We start from the raw sequence: 18243 nt of genomic DNA, 5'->3' as shown, positions 1-18243 counted from the left end.
TAGGTAAGCATGGTGGGCTCACTGAGCAGAGATTCTGCATTTAATGTGGCAGCTAGAGGAGTTCCGAAGGGTTCCAACAGCTTGTTTGTTTGGTTGGCTACAACATGGACCAAAAAGTGGCCCACAGGAAGTGATTTAGAAATGTCAAACCTGCCTTGGTTTAATGAAAAGGAAGGGATTCAAAGACTTTGGGAGATTGGAATGTTAGAGTGTATTTGTCTGAAGCCAAGTCAAAAGGACATAGCAGCCAGTCTAAAAGATCTCTGAATAGCCAGAGCTTGAACAATTGGAACAAAAAAATTAATAATGATGGTACTGGTTTATAACCCATATGGTAAATATCTGAGATCCATTCTGATATAAATATATAATGAATAAATTAGTAAATGAAAAAAGAGAGCTCTTCATTACAGATAATTTCCAAGTGATTAATAAAGACAAGAGTAAAGGAAATAGAAAATTGGCACTGAAACAGAATAATCATTTTTGCAGGTGACAGCCACTGATGGCTGCTAAAATTAATGAGCAAAAGTTTGAGGAGAAACAGTATATCTGCATAATCTTAAAGTATCTTTCCAATATATTTATTAATTACAAACAGAGATATTCTAACTTTACACCGAAGATCTCCTTAATCAAATGATCCAGGTTAACCTTGCCAATAATAAAACAAATTGACATTATGTACTGCAGATCTGATGCATTAAGAATGATATCGCATCACTGCTCTGGTAATCTTACCAAAAATGCATATCCTCAACCTAATTATGAAGAAACCTTAGAAAAACCCAGACTGAGACACATTTTTCAAAACAACTGACCAGTACTCTTCAGAAGTGTCAAGGCCAAAAACGGTACAGAAAACTTGAGGAACTGTTATAGATGAGAGGAGACTGAGGCATGGCAACTAAATGCAACATGTTTATTATCCTGGAACAGACTAAGAAAATTATTGGAAAAAACTGGTTGAATCCAAAGAAAGTCTATAGTTGAGTTAACAGTATTACATGACTGTTAATCTCTTAGTTTATGTAATAGTGCTATGGTTAGGCAAGATGTTAACTTAGGGGAAGCCAGGGGAAGCTTATAAGAGAATTCTGTATTATATTTGGAACTCTTCTGTAAACTTAGTTATTTCAAAATAAACAGTTTAATAAAATCCCTTTTTAAAGTGAGCAGTAGAAATGCCACTGGTGACCATAGCAAGACTGCAAAGAGAATACAGTGGTTCCGACAGGGATTTGTAGCCGCTAAAATGGAGATAACTTCATAGAAACCTTTTTCAAGAATTTGCTCCTGGAGGGTTTGAGAGCCACGGGATGGTAAGAAGTGAGGTTGCTGGCATCTGTTTTTAAGAGGAGAGATTTTAGGATGTTTAATTGTTGATAAGAATGAACAATTCAAAGAAAGCAGTTAGGTAGCTGCATTTTATTCTAATAAAAGTTTGTTGCTGAGATTGAGGGCAAAGGTGAGATGGATGGAGGTTTGAGGTGAGTAAGGCCTGAAAAGGTAGTTTGAGAGAGGCGGTGAAAACTGACCTGAGAAACACAATAGGGTCATAATGGGCCACTTGAGTTTGGTGATCAGAAATGTATATGAGGTCAAATTGCTGATTCATGACAATTTTAAGCAGACCTGTTCATTTAGGTCCAATGCTAGAGTTCCTTGAAGACTATGTTCAGGGCTGAGATTTCCTTAGATTGGTAAAGTCAAAGGGTAAGATTTTTAAGGTAGATATACAAATTAATTTAAATGTTATTAAGTTGGACATAGAAGTGAAGAAAGGAAAGGGATAATGAATTAGGAAAAATAAAAAAAAGTAAGTGAAATAAAGTACAAAGTTTTATGCATGTGAATCAACAATTTTATGGGTCTGATATATCCTTCTCTGGAAGAGATATGCCTGCAGTACTGGTTTATAATTTGATTTTTTCAGGTCTACTAAGACAGTACTGACTCATTGGACAAGACCCTGATGCTGAGAAAGATTGAGGGCAAGAGGAGAAGGGGGTAACAGAGGATGAGATGGTTAAATGGCATCACTGACTCCCTGGACATGAATCTGAGCAAACTCCAGGAGATAGTGAAGGACAGGGAAGCCTGGCGTGTTGCAGTTCATGGGGTCGCAAAGAGTCAGACATACTTAATGACTGAACAACAACCAGAGAGTAACAGATAGTCATCTGTCCTCCAAGTTCATATTATTTCCTTTTGCATTATTTATCCCTATGACTGTATGTCTTAAAACAAACTCCTCTTAATTTTTAGTGGAGTTTTATAGAGGAGTGAAAGAAATGAGCATTTTTAATCTATTATTATTATTACTTGAAATTAGAGCCCCTCCTCCATTTTAGCACCACAAATAAGGTTTACTGTTCTCTTGTTTCTCTTCTCTGAGGACTTTGCCTAGTGGCTTGTTTTCTTGTGCGTTTGATTTTATTCATTTATTTAAATATGCATGTATGTATTTATCTGAGGTCATATTTTGTTGAAGTTGATCTCTGCATACAATTAGGGCTTAAATTAAGGATACTTTCCCCCAGAAAGGAATTGCATTTGCTTCCTCTAGAACCAAGGAGGAAGATAAAGCCTCTTTAGTATCTATCAAATCATATTACTGATTCTTACACACACCTTAGGCTTTTTTGTGCAGTTATTGCACTGACATCATCATTTGTCCCAGGAATGCTCTCCCTTTTTGTGTTATTTACTGCTTACTGAGCGACTGAACAACAATTGTTTACTTCTCCCTATTAAATTTCAGCTTATGTTTTCTTTATCCTTCATATTCCCGTATATTCTAGCAAGCCCATTAGTGGATTAAAATGGTCTGTTTTAATGTATGCAGAAGCTATTACATTTTGGAATGGGCCTATTCTAGTGTCTATTCTGGGATACTTGGGAATAGGAAGTTTGGTGGAACTCTATTCTTATCTGTGAAATGAGGTGGGACCAGGAAAGTCATATGCTTTAGTAGAAAGAAAGTGGGCTTTGAAAGCATAACCAGACCAGGGTTCAAATGTTGGTTTTAGTGCTGCTAGTTGAAAGACTTCCAACAAGCGACCTAAACTTGTTAAGTCTCAACTTATTCATGAACCAGATGAGGAAACTAATTATGCACTGCAGCGTAGTTTGAGAACTAGAGGTCATATGAAACCTATGTTTGTGCTTGTGTGTGTGTATAATGTATATGTAAATACCTAACAAATGATCTTCATCAAACTTGACCTTTGAGCACACCTTATCTCAATGAATGGTATCACAGGTGTGTGTGAAGTGCATCGGGGTGCTAACAGCTGAGAAAATAATCAGAAAGCATTTCTGTCCTTAAAGAGTTTGCAGTCCAAGAAAGATGCATAGTTTTATTTAGATTCTGGTTTGATTAGTTTTGCCTCAGTAGAAATGTGAGTGAAAGAAAACTCATAATTACAGATGCAGTTGGAATTAAAAAAAATTTCCAGACAAGTTAAGTCTCTAAGCAGATGGCAGGTTCTCCTTTTAATTCTGGTATATTCTAGTATTAGTGCTCCACCAAACAATAATCCAACTCTCAACATTTCAGGAGAATGGTTAATAAGAAATTGAAAATCAGCTTTCAAAAAGCCATGTGCGCAAGTCTGACCTGGCTCTGAGACAAGCAAGGGTTGGCGGGGTTAATAATGAGAAAATGTCTAACACTGCTTTTCTTCAGTGAAGGTCGGCCTGGCCCAGGGCTGCAACATCAAGGCCTCTGTCTAAAGCCAAAAAAATCTATGACAAATAGCAGCTCACACCTGACAACAGTCAGGGTTTTAAACTCAACAGGGCAGGGATTTGAAATTCTGCCAATCCTTGCATTTTTTTGTGATTAGATGTAATTTGCAAGTTTACAAGGGGCTCCAAAGTGGATTCATAGCTCCATGGCTCCTTGCAATTTGGCATTGGAATCCTTCTAGAACTGACTCTGGCTAAACCTCAACTAACCAGAATATCCCAAACTCCAAAACTTCAGTTTAGTTGATTTTCCCTCTAAAACTGTCACGTTTGGATGAAATGGGGAAAAGTGTATACAAGAATAGCAAAAGGAATGAGTATCTTTCTGAGCTAGAATAATATAATAGCAAAGACCACTGACTTTGGAGCTAGAATGCTTGATTTATGAGCGTGCTTTTGCCCATTTGGTAACTGTGTGATCTTGCAAAGTATTTTATCTAGATGTGCCTCAGTTTACTTGATTGCAAAAGAGGAATGAAAAGAGTAACTATCTCATAGGGTTGTTAAGTAGATTAAATGAATTAACACATTAATACTTAATACTTAGAATGGTGCCTGGCACACTGAAAACACTCAGTAATTGTAATTTATTTGCTATCAGCTTACAGGGTTTGCATTGTGTAAATAATTTCATCCAATATCCCTCCATAACTTCTCTGTGAAGAAAACTGATATTAAAGATGGATCCCCCAAATCTCAAGCCTTCCGATCAGCAGTTTCTTTTTCTTAATATTCATCTTTCCTTTTGAACATTTTTCCCCCTACTGTTCCCCACCACAGGAAGTGAAACCACTACCTACTCTGTTGTCCAACCTGAAACATAGAAGTCATTCATCCTGCCCATGCCTATTAAATACTATATCAAGCCAACGTCACTTCTGAATTGAATTGCTTACATCTGACAGTAAGTCCTGCTATGTCTCATCCTTACTGTGTAGGAAGAGTGATCTTCTGAAATGTAGGTTTTATCACGCTCCTTCTCTGCTTGACATAAATCAACAGATCCTTATAAGGTAAAAGTCCATTTTCAACATTTTGTGTATCTCTTATTCTCCCTTGAGTCTCAACAGGATGGAGATGGAGGAGAGAGGGAAAGACAGAGAGATAAGAAAAAAAGGCAAAAAATCAAAAGAAAAAGGAACAAAAAGAAGAAAAACTGAGTGTGGGTTAGCATTTGGGTGTGGAGTGAAGAAGCTAGAGGGCTCTGAAATGATTTATGCAGTGCTTGTTGCAATCTGGGGAAACAACCCTTTAATCTATGTGCATAAACCCAGGAGGTCAAAATCTTGGACAACTTCCTCACAACACAAGATGTACACAAATTCCTTTCAACTTAGAAACAATATGATTTTCTCCTGGATCATCTGATGTAAAAGGTATTTACATAAATACCTTTTCTCCTTGGGAAGAGGGTAGGTAGAATGTATTAAAATAATTGGAGGAGATGGCTGAAAATGGTATTTCACATACAAGAAGAATAGATGCTGTCATCTCTAGAGCAAGTTTTACCTTTAATAGTCTTTTTTTCATTAATTACTATTAAGATACCTTACTCACCAAGATAATTGGATAGCACGTTCTCCGATTACCCACTCTAACATAACACCAACAGTGTTTGTATTACCAGGGGTTATCTCCAATGGAAATAGAGTAAAAATGAAATCAACAAAATTAATATCCCTCCATTTGTTTCCAACATTATTTGTTACTTTTAAAGGTCATTTCTGAACAGAGGATATAATAATATAATATAAGAGGAGCAGATTAAGGAAGAGGGGGAGAAGAGAAAGAATGTGTTGAGGAAGAGGAGAAGGAAAAGGAAAGAAGAACCACAGACAGGACCAGGAGGAGGAGGAAGTGACTCACTCAATAACATACAAAAACATAAATTAAGTAGAGTTCTGACAAGGAGATAGTGTCAACTATACCTGCCTCTGATCTCCAAGAAAAAATTTTTATTCCATTTTTATTTCTCTAGAATGGGTGACAGGGTGTGCTCTGCCCATTGTAGCTGCCTGAACGATGTGGATAACCAACTACCTTGTAGTCAATTACATAGTTACATGGTATATTGTCCTACAATGGGAAAATGATATCCCTTTTCATACTGGTCTCAAAAGTTGGATAAATTCAGACGACCATAAATGCAATTCTCATTGCCCTAAATAATGCTGTGTGTCCTGTGTGTGTATGAGTTTAAAAAATATAGATAAATTTAGCCATAGTGACAAATTTCATGTACAAGAGACATGGATGTTGTTTCTCCACTGATACACAACAAGTCTGACAAGATCATATGGTGACATTGCAAACAATGTTCCTTCCTCATTCTGACCTATGTCATCAGTTTGCTGTGGCTGGCGTAATAAGGAATTCTAAGACCCCAATCTACTAAACAAGGGAAGAATTCCTAGAGTGAGAGAGAGATGAAAGTGGGGGAAAAGGGAAAAACTGCCTAGCATTCTTCTATGACTCTGCTTCTAATTTGACATTTTTTGGACACCTTGCAGCACCTTAGAAAAGCAGTGTGGTGACATGTCAAGTAATTTCTCTGGAAATTCCTTAGGAAAGTTAAGTGGCTAGCTCTTTGTCACATGGCTGGTGAGAATTATACTGACATTCATATTATTTTTAAATCCCCTATGCTAGTGTTTTTCAACTTGTCAGCTGCAAACCACTGGAGGGATACAGCAAAATTTTCAAAGAATCCTCAAATCCTTGTGTACATATATATTTTCTTGGTCCACAAATCAAAAGATACTGTGATTACCACTATGATCATGCAGGAGGCCTTCTTTCTAAAATATTTAAATAAATAAAAGGAAACCATGACTATATACTTGTGGTTTCCATATTTTGAGGTTTCACAGATCAATATCAACATCATTCATTATATGTTTCTCAAAATTACAGTCTTTCAAACTATATACATTTAGTTTTATGGAAAACTCACTCCATGGTTCTTCCTTTCAACATCAGTGAAAGTGTCATCATGGGCCAGGACTGCTATAAACATGATATCTGGGAATCTTGCTTCTCACCTTATTATTTAGAAGAACGTAAGAGTTCAACAGACTGCAAGTTGTTAGGATGGATTTCAGGAAAGGATATAAACATAAGACAGTCCTTAATCCTTCTGTGGGCTGACTTTTACCTGGCATTGCTTGTTGGTGATTTTAGATGGCCAGTCAATCTTAGAACTGCCATCTCCAAGATTAGCAATGGAAATGGTTAGCTCACAAGTAATTCGTGTTCTTTCTAACTTAGAAGGGACTCATCACTGTGGGTTGTGAAAGAGAGTGAAGAAGTGGGCTCTCATGGATGTTTTGCCTTCACTTATTAATTCCGTGTTCTGCTTGAGCTAACCAAGGAGTATAACCTTAGTTAAAAACTCAGTCTGGGCTAAGGAAAAAAAAGTGTGGCAAATACTGACGTATTAGCTGACTCATTCATTCAACAAATGTTTGCAGAACACCTGCTACTGCACAGCAGAGGATACAACAATTGAAAACAAAGAACATCAGCAAAAACAATCTCTGCCATGAGAAGCATCCAGGAAATATGCCTAATCTAGAATAGGGATGAATGGTGATTCAAGATGACGTCCCAAAGACATAACATTTGACCTAAGTCTTGAAAACTTAATAGGGATGAGGCAGAAGACTTGGTGAGCAGAGGGAAGAGCATGTGCAAACACGAGGCTGCTTGACTATACCTCCCTCTCATCAGAGATGGCTGATCTTTGTATACACCCACCATCTTAAGCTGAAACCGACCCTTACCTGTCAGGGGCAGGAGTGGGGGGTGGGGGGTGGTTCTTTACCTGTCAGGAGAAATAGTTGCCCTGCTGTTGCCTTGTAAGGCCTTTTCTTCTCAGCTAAGTAAGTAGTATAAACAAGGACAGGGCAATAGGGATGACTCTGCTGCAAAATACTCACATCCATGTGGCCAGGCAAAGGGCCAACGCTAATCACAGCCTCCAGCACCTGCATACCCTCAGCTGGGGGGCTCAGTTCTCAAAGAGAAAACCACATAACGCCTGTCAGCACCTTGCTGTCTGCCTTGGGACAAGGCAATCGAGGAACTTGCCTGAATGCTTCCCACATGCTACAAGGCCTGCTTCTCCACATTTACGTGCTTTTCTGATAGTATAGTCCCGAACCCCAGCACAAAAGAATCTTCCGAACCTGGGATAGGATGTGAGTGGAAATTCGAACATCTCTTAAAGTTAAAAGGAGTCACCTGTTTGACACTCAGAGACAAGTGAAGAGGCAGCTGCCCTGTTTAACAAAGGCTACCTTCAAGTCAAGCTTCCTACACAGGCAGCCAGGGCAGCTGCAAAGGACCAATGGTCAGAAGGGTTTTCATTCTTGGTTCAATGCTCTGCTGGCATTTTCTGGAAATTATTAATACTTTGTAACAAGGAAGCATTCACACATCTTCATTTTGCACTGGGATCCACAAAGTTTTTGTGAGTCCTGATAACTTTCCCCACCCAAAGGTAAAATGGGGTGTCTAATCAAGGGCCTGGAGCTCTATAGGAATGTGACATGAAAGTGTGTTATGAAACACGTGACATGGAAGTGTGTTATAAAACAGAGAAAAATAAAACTGACAGTACAACTTTATAGTTTTTAAGGAAATATTAGCATTGTTTGTTAAGTCAGGTACCCACAATTTTGATTTTCTAAGTTTGTTCCAGTTTGTTACCACTGAAATACTACTTTATTTTACTGCATTATAGACTTTACCCAGTCCCTTTCTGTTTCTTTAGCCTGGAAGAGTAGCCCCAAATACAGACAATTCAAAGAAACACACAAAAATGTACCACACAGTGGTCAAAGCCACAGGACTGAACCACTTTCTCTGTACAAATTCTCACCTTGTGTCCCAACTAGTGAGAGATCACTATCCTCTTGTGTGTATATTTCCTTTCACCACCATTCAGTCCCTTCTCAGCCACAATTTGAGATCTGCTTATGGTGATGATGCTACTCTCAAATCATTTTTTGGTAAATATATATATATATATATATTTTTTTTTTTACATCGCCAGCACCTTGATTTTCATCAGGACTGGCTACATAATTTTTAGGCACAGTGCAAACTGAAATGTGGGCTCCTTGTCTGAAAAGTTTGTGAGAATTTCAAGGCAGCAAGAGTAACAGTATTAAACCATGCACATGGGCCTGCTAAGCATGGGGCCCATATGACTACACTGGTTGAAAGCCCATGAAGCCAGCCTTGATTCTCTCTGGCCATAACTGGGGCCCACACCCACTCTTAACCAATCACTGATAGGTGGGTTGAGCCTTAGACTAAGAACAGTTCCCCTGGAGCTGGGCATAAGTTCATCTTCCCCTGTGTTGTATGGTATCTGGTTGCAAGGATTCATGGGTAAAACCAGGCTTTTTCTGAATAGACATGAGGAACACGTAATTACTGAGTAGCCAACAACAGCACCCATGATACCATACTGAATCCATGACTCAGAAGGAGGAACCTGTCTTCAGAAACCCTCTTTGATGTAAGCCTTGGTTCCCTAGGGCCTTGACGGGTTATTCAAGTCATTCTTCCTTGAATCTGCCAACTTCCAATTCCCTTGTACTTCAATCCACATCCCTGGTACCAACCCTGCCTGCAGGTACAAGTAGGGTTGAGAAGACAGGTTCCATCTTCCTAGTGATTATCATATAATTAAGGAACCATGACTGAAAGACCATGTAACACACAAAAACTCAAACAATAGAAAAATTTTAAAAATACCACTCATTAAAATCTCCATGTTAGTGTGGGGAGTTTACAGAAGTATCAGATTAACAAGGTCTCCATCTAGTCAAGGCTATGGTTTTTCCAGTAGTCATGTATGGATGTGAGAGTTGGACGGTGAAGAAAGCTGAGCACCGAAGAATTGATGCTTTTGAACCGTGGTGTTGGAGAAGACTCTTGAGAGTCCCTTGGACTGCAAGGAGATCCAACCAGTCCATCCTAAAGGAGATCAGCCCTGGGTGTTCATTGGAAGGACTGATGTTGAAGCTGAAGCTCCAATACTTTGGCCACCTGATGTGAAGAGCTGACTCATTTGAAAAGACCCTGATGCTGGGAAAGACTGAAGGTGGGAGGAGAATGGGATGACAGAGGATGAGATGGTTGGATGGCATCACCGACTCAATGGACATGGGTTTGGGTAGACTCTGGCAGTTGGTGATGGATAGGGAGGCCTGGCATGCTGTGGTTCTTGGGGTCTCAGAGAGTCGGACACGACTGAGTGACTGAACTGAACTGGGTAGAATACTTAATATGAGTTTAGGAGAAAGAGATTTTTATGGGGGAAGTGGTCAGGGTTGGATATTTGCAATGCATTTTAGAGCAGAAGACACAGATTCAGAATCCACAGGGGCAGAATTCTTACACAGAAATTCTGATAGTACAGTCAATTCTTTTCAAGAGTCAAACAGGTTTGTTTGGCTAAAGCAGACTGCACAAGTCACACAATAATGTCAGTGGTGAAAGGAAAAACATCACGCAGGGCAAAGTCATTACTGGGAAGTTAGATCCAATGCAAAAGCCAACAGTACAGTTTCTAAAGATATATATAAACCATGAGTTCTTACGCCTATGTGAAACTGAGTCCTCTGCTTCTGTCATTTCCTTCAGAACATTCCCTGTTTCTTCATCTGGCCCAAATTCTGTTCAGACCTTAAGACTTAGCTCAGGCCCTATCACTGCAGGACTGTTTCTTGTCCACGATCTCAGTGCATGCTGTGACTTCTATTAAAATCATCTATTTTAGTGCCTCTCATTCACTGGAAAGCAAACTTCCTAATATTAAAAATTCTTCCTTGTTCCTATTCTGTGCTTTGCCTTGATAAGTGCTCCAGTTATCATGTATCAACATGTAATAAGTACTTAAGAATGCTCATTGATGCAAAAGTGATGTGAACACAATATACACAGGTACAATGATTTTTAATAATCTGTGTGTATAATGGTAGATAAAAAGATACTCAGAAAAAAAGAATCTATGTGTTAAAAGTAGATAACTTTTCTACTACTGATGACCTTAGTGAGGTGTTAGATTAGACTGAATAAGCACAAGATGAATGGATTATACAACACGCCAGTCACAACCGTATCTCCAAATGACTACTGAGCAAGCAAAGACAAAGACCCAGAGACATAGATGGAAGGTGGCTTCTCCACCTGTGTTTAAAAATTTAAAAAAAATGCTTCAACAAAAGAGTTGAAGAGTTGATGCTTTCGAACTGTGGTGTTGGAGATGACTCTTGAGAGTCCCTTGGACTGCAAGGAGATCCAACCACTCAATCCTAAAGGAAATCAACCCTAAATATTCATTGGAAGGACTGATGCTGAAGCTGAAACTCTAATATTTTGGCCATTTGATATGAAGAGCTGACTTACTGTAAAAGACCCTGATGCTGGGAAAGACTGAAGGCAGGAGGAGAAGGGGACGACAGAGATGAGATGGTTGAATGGCATCACCAACTCAATGGACACGAGTTTGAGCAAACTCCAAGAGACAGTGAAGGACAAGGAAGCCTGGAGTCTTGCAGTCCATGGAGTCACAAAGAGTTGGACATGACTGAATGACTGAACAACAACAACAAAACAGTGGCAAAACAGGATTTTCCAATCCTCCTTCACATTTAATTTTGCCATTTTGTTTTCCCATTCATGCTAACTTTTATATTAATTTGGGTCTGCTTTCAGTGTGTGTATATGTACATGCATGTGTGTGTGAGCAAGCTCATGCATGTTATCATCTAAAAAGAAAAATTCCTGATAAATAAACACTGATGTAAAAGGAACTGGATAGTAAAAAAAAGGTCTCTAACTCTCCTTTTTTGTTCAGTTGGATTTCGTAGTAGGCTTTCTTATGAACTTTTTCTTTAAAACCACTAAATTACTGGTGAATTCCAATATCACTAGGAGATAACTTACCTCAGTTAACACTGGACAATATAATCACAATTTCTATGTTAATTTTGTTGTTCTGTGTAAATGCTTAGTGGCAGTAATGGAAAAATATCCAAACACTCTTGGAAAATATGAGAAAAGCAAGGTTCTAAATCTAGAGTGTTCCAACTTTGTTATCAGTGCAAGATCGCCACAGTAAAAAGTGAGGCAATAACACATTTAGGTATGAATACATAGTAGGTGCAAATTATAATTACTTCATATATATTCCTTATATTTGAAAAACTCAAATATATTTTTCATGTGCTCAATTCTCAATATATGTTTAACGAGTACCTTATTAGAAATATTAAAAAAAATTGAAGACATACTTTGAATTTCAATGATCTTCTGTAGAGAAATAACAGCATTCATATTTGGAGTCTGGTGAAGAACATCTTCTGCAAGTGGCTCCAGCTGTAAGAATAGCAAATGATAACATGAGCAGGACATTATGACTTTGTAAGTTTGAAAGAAGCAAACCAAACTGAAACAACCTTAAAAAAAAAAAAAAAAGCTTGCTCTAAGAACTAATTAACATTTTGCTGATATCAGTTCCAAAAGTGTAGCCAGTTTTATTTTCTGTTTTTCAGCAACATAATTAAATTCCAAGGGGCTTTTCTGTTGATCACAAAACTAATCTATGAAGTCCCTGAAGCAGGTGCGTGTGTATATATTAGTCTTATTTAAAAATCCAAATTACTTGTGTAATTTTTGTAGGTTCCTCACAGAACTAATTCCATCATGTATGTATATGCAGCTGGGCCCTGCAGACAAAACCTCAGGAAAGCTGAAGTAGACAGAAGGTGGGAAGTCTACTATCCATACTTTCACAGTGTTTTTGCATCTAACTACCTTATATGTTTGGATATGTCACAGTAGAAAGCCACGAGACATAGCTGCTCTCGTCCAACTGCTATTGAATACATAGTAGAGAAAAATTTCAAATATTTTACCAAAGATAAAATAACTGTACACTTTCATTAGGCTTCCACAGTATTCACATCTATGCAGATACCAATGTGGAAGCACAGGACAAATTCCTGTCTTGCAAATCTATCCTGATCTTCTGGAATAACACTGATTTTTCATGGGGAAGGTCAGAAAACACTGTTTCACAAGAAATGAAGAAGAGCTTTAAGTAATTTATGGAGTGTTCTGGCAGAACTAACTCTGATGATGCATCCCTGGGGAATACCTTGGTGATATGGCTTGGTGTGAAGCAGGACAAAATCCACAGCCAGAGCGCTTGCAAACAAAATAGTTGTCTAGCTATTGTGACCCAGAAAGCAAGGAAAGTAATAGTAAAAAAGGGACTGACAACCACAAAAAAGCTTTTTTGATAAATTTAAAGCTAGTAGTCTTATAAGGCAAGAATGGGAAATGATGTCATTAGACATTGTGCTAAACCATGAATCATCTATATCCCTTCATCTGTAGGAAAAAAAAAAAAGAATATAAAAAACTCCGGGATTCCAAGTTTCCACAGCATATGTGAGTGAATCTTCCCCCCAGGGTCTCTCTGAATTGATTATTCTATACTTCAGTCATGGAATCTACAACAATAGCACCTTTCTTCCAGATGCCATAGGATAGCAGACTAGCTCAGGGATATTTATACGTGGGTAGATTCACTAAATACAACTTTCCAGGGTGTTTTTCTTAGCTGCCTAAGAAAAACTTTTAAAACATCAAAAGGTTTACTTGCAATATAGTTTGGCAAGAGGGGGAAAAAAACAACCCACAGTCAGTGAAACGTTCTGCAGTTTTAAACACTTAAAAATGGTTAAAAATCATTTTTTAAAAATTTGGTATTTCAGATAGTATCTTAAAAAAATGTTACCCTAGTAACACCCTCTTAACTCAGAGGAACTCCTGAATCATAAACGGAAGGTTACTTGGAAAACTCTTACTCAAGAATTAGACAGGGTTGAGCTACCTTGCTCATAAATAATCTTTCCTTTCACTTCTGTCTCGGGGCTTAGAGAAAAATTTTTAACAGAAATCAGGAAGACTTTCCTAATAAAACGTTCTGAAATATCATTCTGTGTTCGAATACGTAAGAACAAAGGCACAATGTTGTATCAGCATATTTGGTTCTTAAAAAAGCTTTCCTGCAACTTTAGGGTGAAAATGCTGACAAACTGAAAGGCGCTAGCTACTGGAACGAAAGCTACAGGCAGAGCATTAATGTGAAAACCTCATTTCTGGAATGCTCTCACATTAGGTCTGTGGGCTATTTTTAGGACTTAGGTTATGTAGAAAATAAAGGTGATTCAGGGTGTTAAGAGTAAAAATACAAACAACACTAAACCTCCAATTTGGAATTGTCAGTTAGAAACGATAAAGTTGTGTCTATTTATGAAAGTAACCTAGAGAATTAAGGCAATTACATTGATAATTTAAGCCTCCCAAACTGTTTTCCTGCGTGTTTTAGGTGAATGTCATTTAGAGGATTTAACCTTCAGTAAATTGCCCAATTTGTTTCATTTTGAATGTATACACATAGACAGAGTTGAATTCACAGAGTTCTCAATGTAGGTTCTTTATTTTTTCTCCAGTACCTCTGCCGAGAAGGCAATGGTAATACTCTCAGTTGGCAAGAAGGCAAGCAACATTTAGATTCTGTTTTCATAAAATTAAAACCTTGTCTAGAGGACCACAGAATTGAGTTATCTTCTCTAGAAGAGTTTGCTGATTTAATAATTCACAATTATAAGCACTAAAACATGTGACTAAAGCATCTATTTTATAAATATTTATGAGTATTGGTCATTATTAGTAAAATCGAATAACTAGCTGTAATAAAATATTAAATAGTCATATTTTATAAATTTGGAGAAAAAAGAATATACAGTAAAGCTGTATTATGTATTTAGTTTGGCTGATAATATGTAGCAAAAATACTAGCAATGAGGCTACTCAATGTTAGTAAGAACTATTAAAAGATAAATAAGTACTGCAATAATTTATGCAAAGCCAAGAACTTCTGCATGTCTTATACTAGATAAAACAGATGCAGATGTAGGAAATATCACACACCTATCCTGCCATCTTTGTTGCACAATTCCATCAAGTAATAATAGTTTTAAGATACACGAGATGATTTTAACACAACTTCTTGACATTTGAAGCTCTCGTCTAGATTTCCTGTATCTAAAGCTTAAATGCAATCATTACAGCAATTCTTCATATAGATTTTCAGACTCAATATGGGGATATTTATTTTTCTACATCTTTTACAGAAAGTTACAATACTGTATATTTTTTTTTTAGCTGTTCCTCCACATAGTCATTTGTTCATTTATTAGCAGCAGAGGCAATAAAACAATGCTAAAAATAAACATGCATCAATTTTACAATACATATTTACAAAAGCCTTCTATCACAACTGGTAAATGCAAATAGACCATCCATCTATCCTTAGTGCATTATTATTTTCACAAGTAAAACAGGAAAGGAAAATAGTGAATTTAATGCTATTCAGCACCGTGAGTAAAGTCAAGAGACTTAACATCTCCATATATCAAAACCTTTGCATCTACAATACTGTATTAATACAATTCAGATGTTTGTTAAATTGCACATACCGTGTAATTTCTAAGTACTACAGCTATTTTAATGCACCATAAAAGTTGTGGCCATTATCATGTTGCAAATAAGTAATTTTCAGATTCTTTAGAACCAGATCATTTAAAATATCAAAAATCATTGTAGCTGGCACTAACGGAAGATGCACTAATGGAAATAGGCAAGGGTATCCTTGGAGAAGTCCAAAACTTACTTTGTACTTAAGAGACAAGGAAATCATCTCTATTATTTTCATGATTCAGAAAAGAACAGAAAAAAAAGCTGATCAGATTTTGCAAAATATAACAGGTATGTGAGGATAGATGCATACATCAACCAAGCAAATGATCTACTAACTAACCTTAGCTTTTATATTACGCTTCTCAAATATGCCAAGTATTTTTACACTCTTACATCTTTATTTATTCTGTTCCCTCTGAATTTTATTTTCCCCATCCTTCTTTGAACTGAAACCTTACTAAAGTAATCAAGGACTAACACAAACACTGACTGCTCTGAACTCTTTTCTAAAATCCTCTGATAGAGCAAATTGCTTCCATCTCTTTGTCTCCTTTGCACACAAATACTCTGGTTTACTCAACACACAGTATTATAATCAGCCATGTGTGTTATACTCTATTTTGTTGTAACCAATGTAAAGACAAAGATAGGGCCTAGTATATAAGAGGCATTTAAGAAAAAATGTTGAATGAATGAATGAATGGAGAAAGGATTAACTGAAAGAAAACACGGGGAAAAAGAAAATAAGTTAAAAGTGTTAGTCACTCAGTTGTGTCCTACTCTTTGCAACCCCATGGACTGTAACCTTCCAGGCTTCTCTGTCCATGAAATTCTCCAGGTAAGAATACTGGAATGGGTTCCCATCTCCTTCTCCAGGAGATCCTTCCGACCCAGGGATCGAACCCAGGTCTTCTGCATCGAAGGCAGATTCTTGAACGTCTGACCCACCAGGTACCCTCAAAACATGGGGAGATAGCCTTTAGGTGGCTCTCCAAAATCAACTGACCTAAATGGAGCAGATTCTTCTTCTTAGTTGCCTGCCATAATCAGGGCATGTTTTTAGACTAAAAGAGCAGGAAAAACAACAAAGATAATTCATCTTTAAATCAAAATAATTGATTTTAATTGATGTTTTAACTGATTTTTAAATTAACCAATTTTTTTAAACTTACTAATTCTAATAATGTATAAATGATTTTGTACAGGATTTCTAAATATACCATCATATCCTGTGAATAATGATTTATTTATGCCACTCCAATCTTACTATTTTTAAATTTCTTTTTCTTACCCTATTGCACTGTCTGGGACCACAAATGTAATGGCAAAATGAAGCAGTAAGAGTGGGCACCTTTGTCATGTTTTTTATTTCAAAGAAAAAATCTCAGATTTCACCTTTAAATTTGATGCATACTATAAAATGTTTGTAGATATCCTTTATCAAGTTAATAAATTTTCCTTTTATTCCCAGTTTACCTAAAGTAGTTCATAATTCAGTGTTTACTTTTTTAACTAATTTTTAAACATCTATTGAAATGGTCACATTTCTTCTTCATCCCCTTAATGTGGTGACTTATAACAACTAATTTTGGAATGTTAATATATTACATTTGTGGCCTAAACACAATTATGGGTTTTTAAGACAATGATGAACTACTAATATTTTGTTTAGGGTTTTAATTACTATATTTATGAGCATGATTCTCCTGTAATATTCTTCTCTTATAAAGTTCTTTTCAGTTTGGGTATCTATATTATACTAGTTTAAAAAAAACAGTTGTGAAGTATTCTTTTCCCATCTTTCCCTTTATTCTAAAACAATATAAATTATTGGCAGAATGCACTGATGAAGCCATATGGGTCTGGTGTTTTCTGTAGGTGTATTTAGTATTGAAGATTCAATTTTGTTAATTTTAGTAGTGTTCAAATTTTCTGTCTTTTTGACTCAGTTTTTGCAAGCTTATATTCTTACAAGAATTTTTCCATTTCAAATAGAATTTCAATTTTCTTTTACATGAGGTTTTTTAAAAACACTTCTCTTATAATCCTCTTAATACATTAAAATCTCTAGTAAAGTTCCCTTTTTCATTCAGAGAGCTGGTAATGTAGGATTTCTCTTTCAACCAATCTTTTCAGAGTTCTCTCAATGTTGAGAACTATTTCAAAGAACTAAAATTTGAAATTTTTAATTTCATATATTGTATGCTTGTTTTATTTTGTTTCTTTATATTTCATTCACTCACTTCATGTTTAATTTGACTTTGATTTTCTAATTTCTTGAGTTCTGTGTTTCTGTCTATAATTTTAAGCTTTCTTCCATTATATGCATTTAAAGTTTACATTTGTCTGTAAATTCAGGTTACAGTTCCATAATCATTCAGCTCAAAATACTAACTTTTAGCATGATTTTTTTTGACATATGAGAGGCTGTATTTTGAAATCTCCAAATATAGGAGATTTTCTAATTGTCTTTTTATTTCAAATTATACCACCACTTTATTTTTAGCCTTATTTTATACTTCATCTTTTTATTTTGTATCATCAGTATTTTATTTTTAATTGTATTGTAAGAACACTTAAAATGCGATCTAACTACCTAACACATTTTTAAAGTATGCAATACATGATTACTTACTATATGTACAATGTTGTAGAGGACAACTCTAGAACTTATTCATCTTGCTTGATGGAATCTTATGCCCATAGATTAATAACTCCCCAATTGCCCTTCTCCTCATCCCCTGATAACCACCATTCCACTCTTTGATTTTATGGATTTAATTATTTTATATACCATATAAGTGGAATCATGCAATGTATGTCTTTGTGCAACTGGATTATTTCACTCGAAATAATGTCTTCAAGGTTTATCCATGTTGTTGCATAGTGAAGAATTTCCTTCCTTTTAAACACTGACTAGTA

General features: G+C 36.5%; 1 protein-coding gene across 6 annotated transcripts in view; it reads right to left on the bottom strand.

Moving 5' to 3' along the window:
• HDAC9 (histone deacetylase 9) overlaps positions 1–18243 on the bottom strand; it is a 788642-nt gene that overhangs the window by 34524 nt on the left and 735875 nt on the right. For all 6 annotated transcript variants that reach the window (XM_081537682.1, XM_081537684.1, XM_081537687.1 and 3 more), the window contains one exon: positions 12063–12147. In XM_081537682.1, coding sequence (XP_081393808.1) covers positions 12063–12147 — 85 coding nt within the window. The remainder of the gene's footprint in view (positions 1–12062; positions 12148–18243) is intronic.

This window comes from Giraffa tippelskirchi, chromosome 10 (assembly GCF_054371585.1).
Source record: "Giraffa tippelskirchi isolate mGirTip1 chromosome 10, T2T-mGirTip1v1.2.pri, whole genome shotgun sequence".
Taxonomy (NCBI): Eukaryota; Metazoa; Chordata; class Mammalia; order Artiodactyla; family Giraffidae; genus Giraffa; species Giraffa tippelskirchi.
This window is presented reverse-complemented; position numbering and strand designations above follow the sequence as displayed.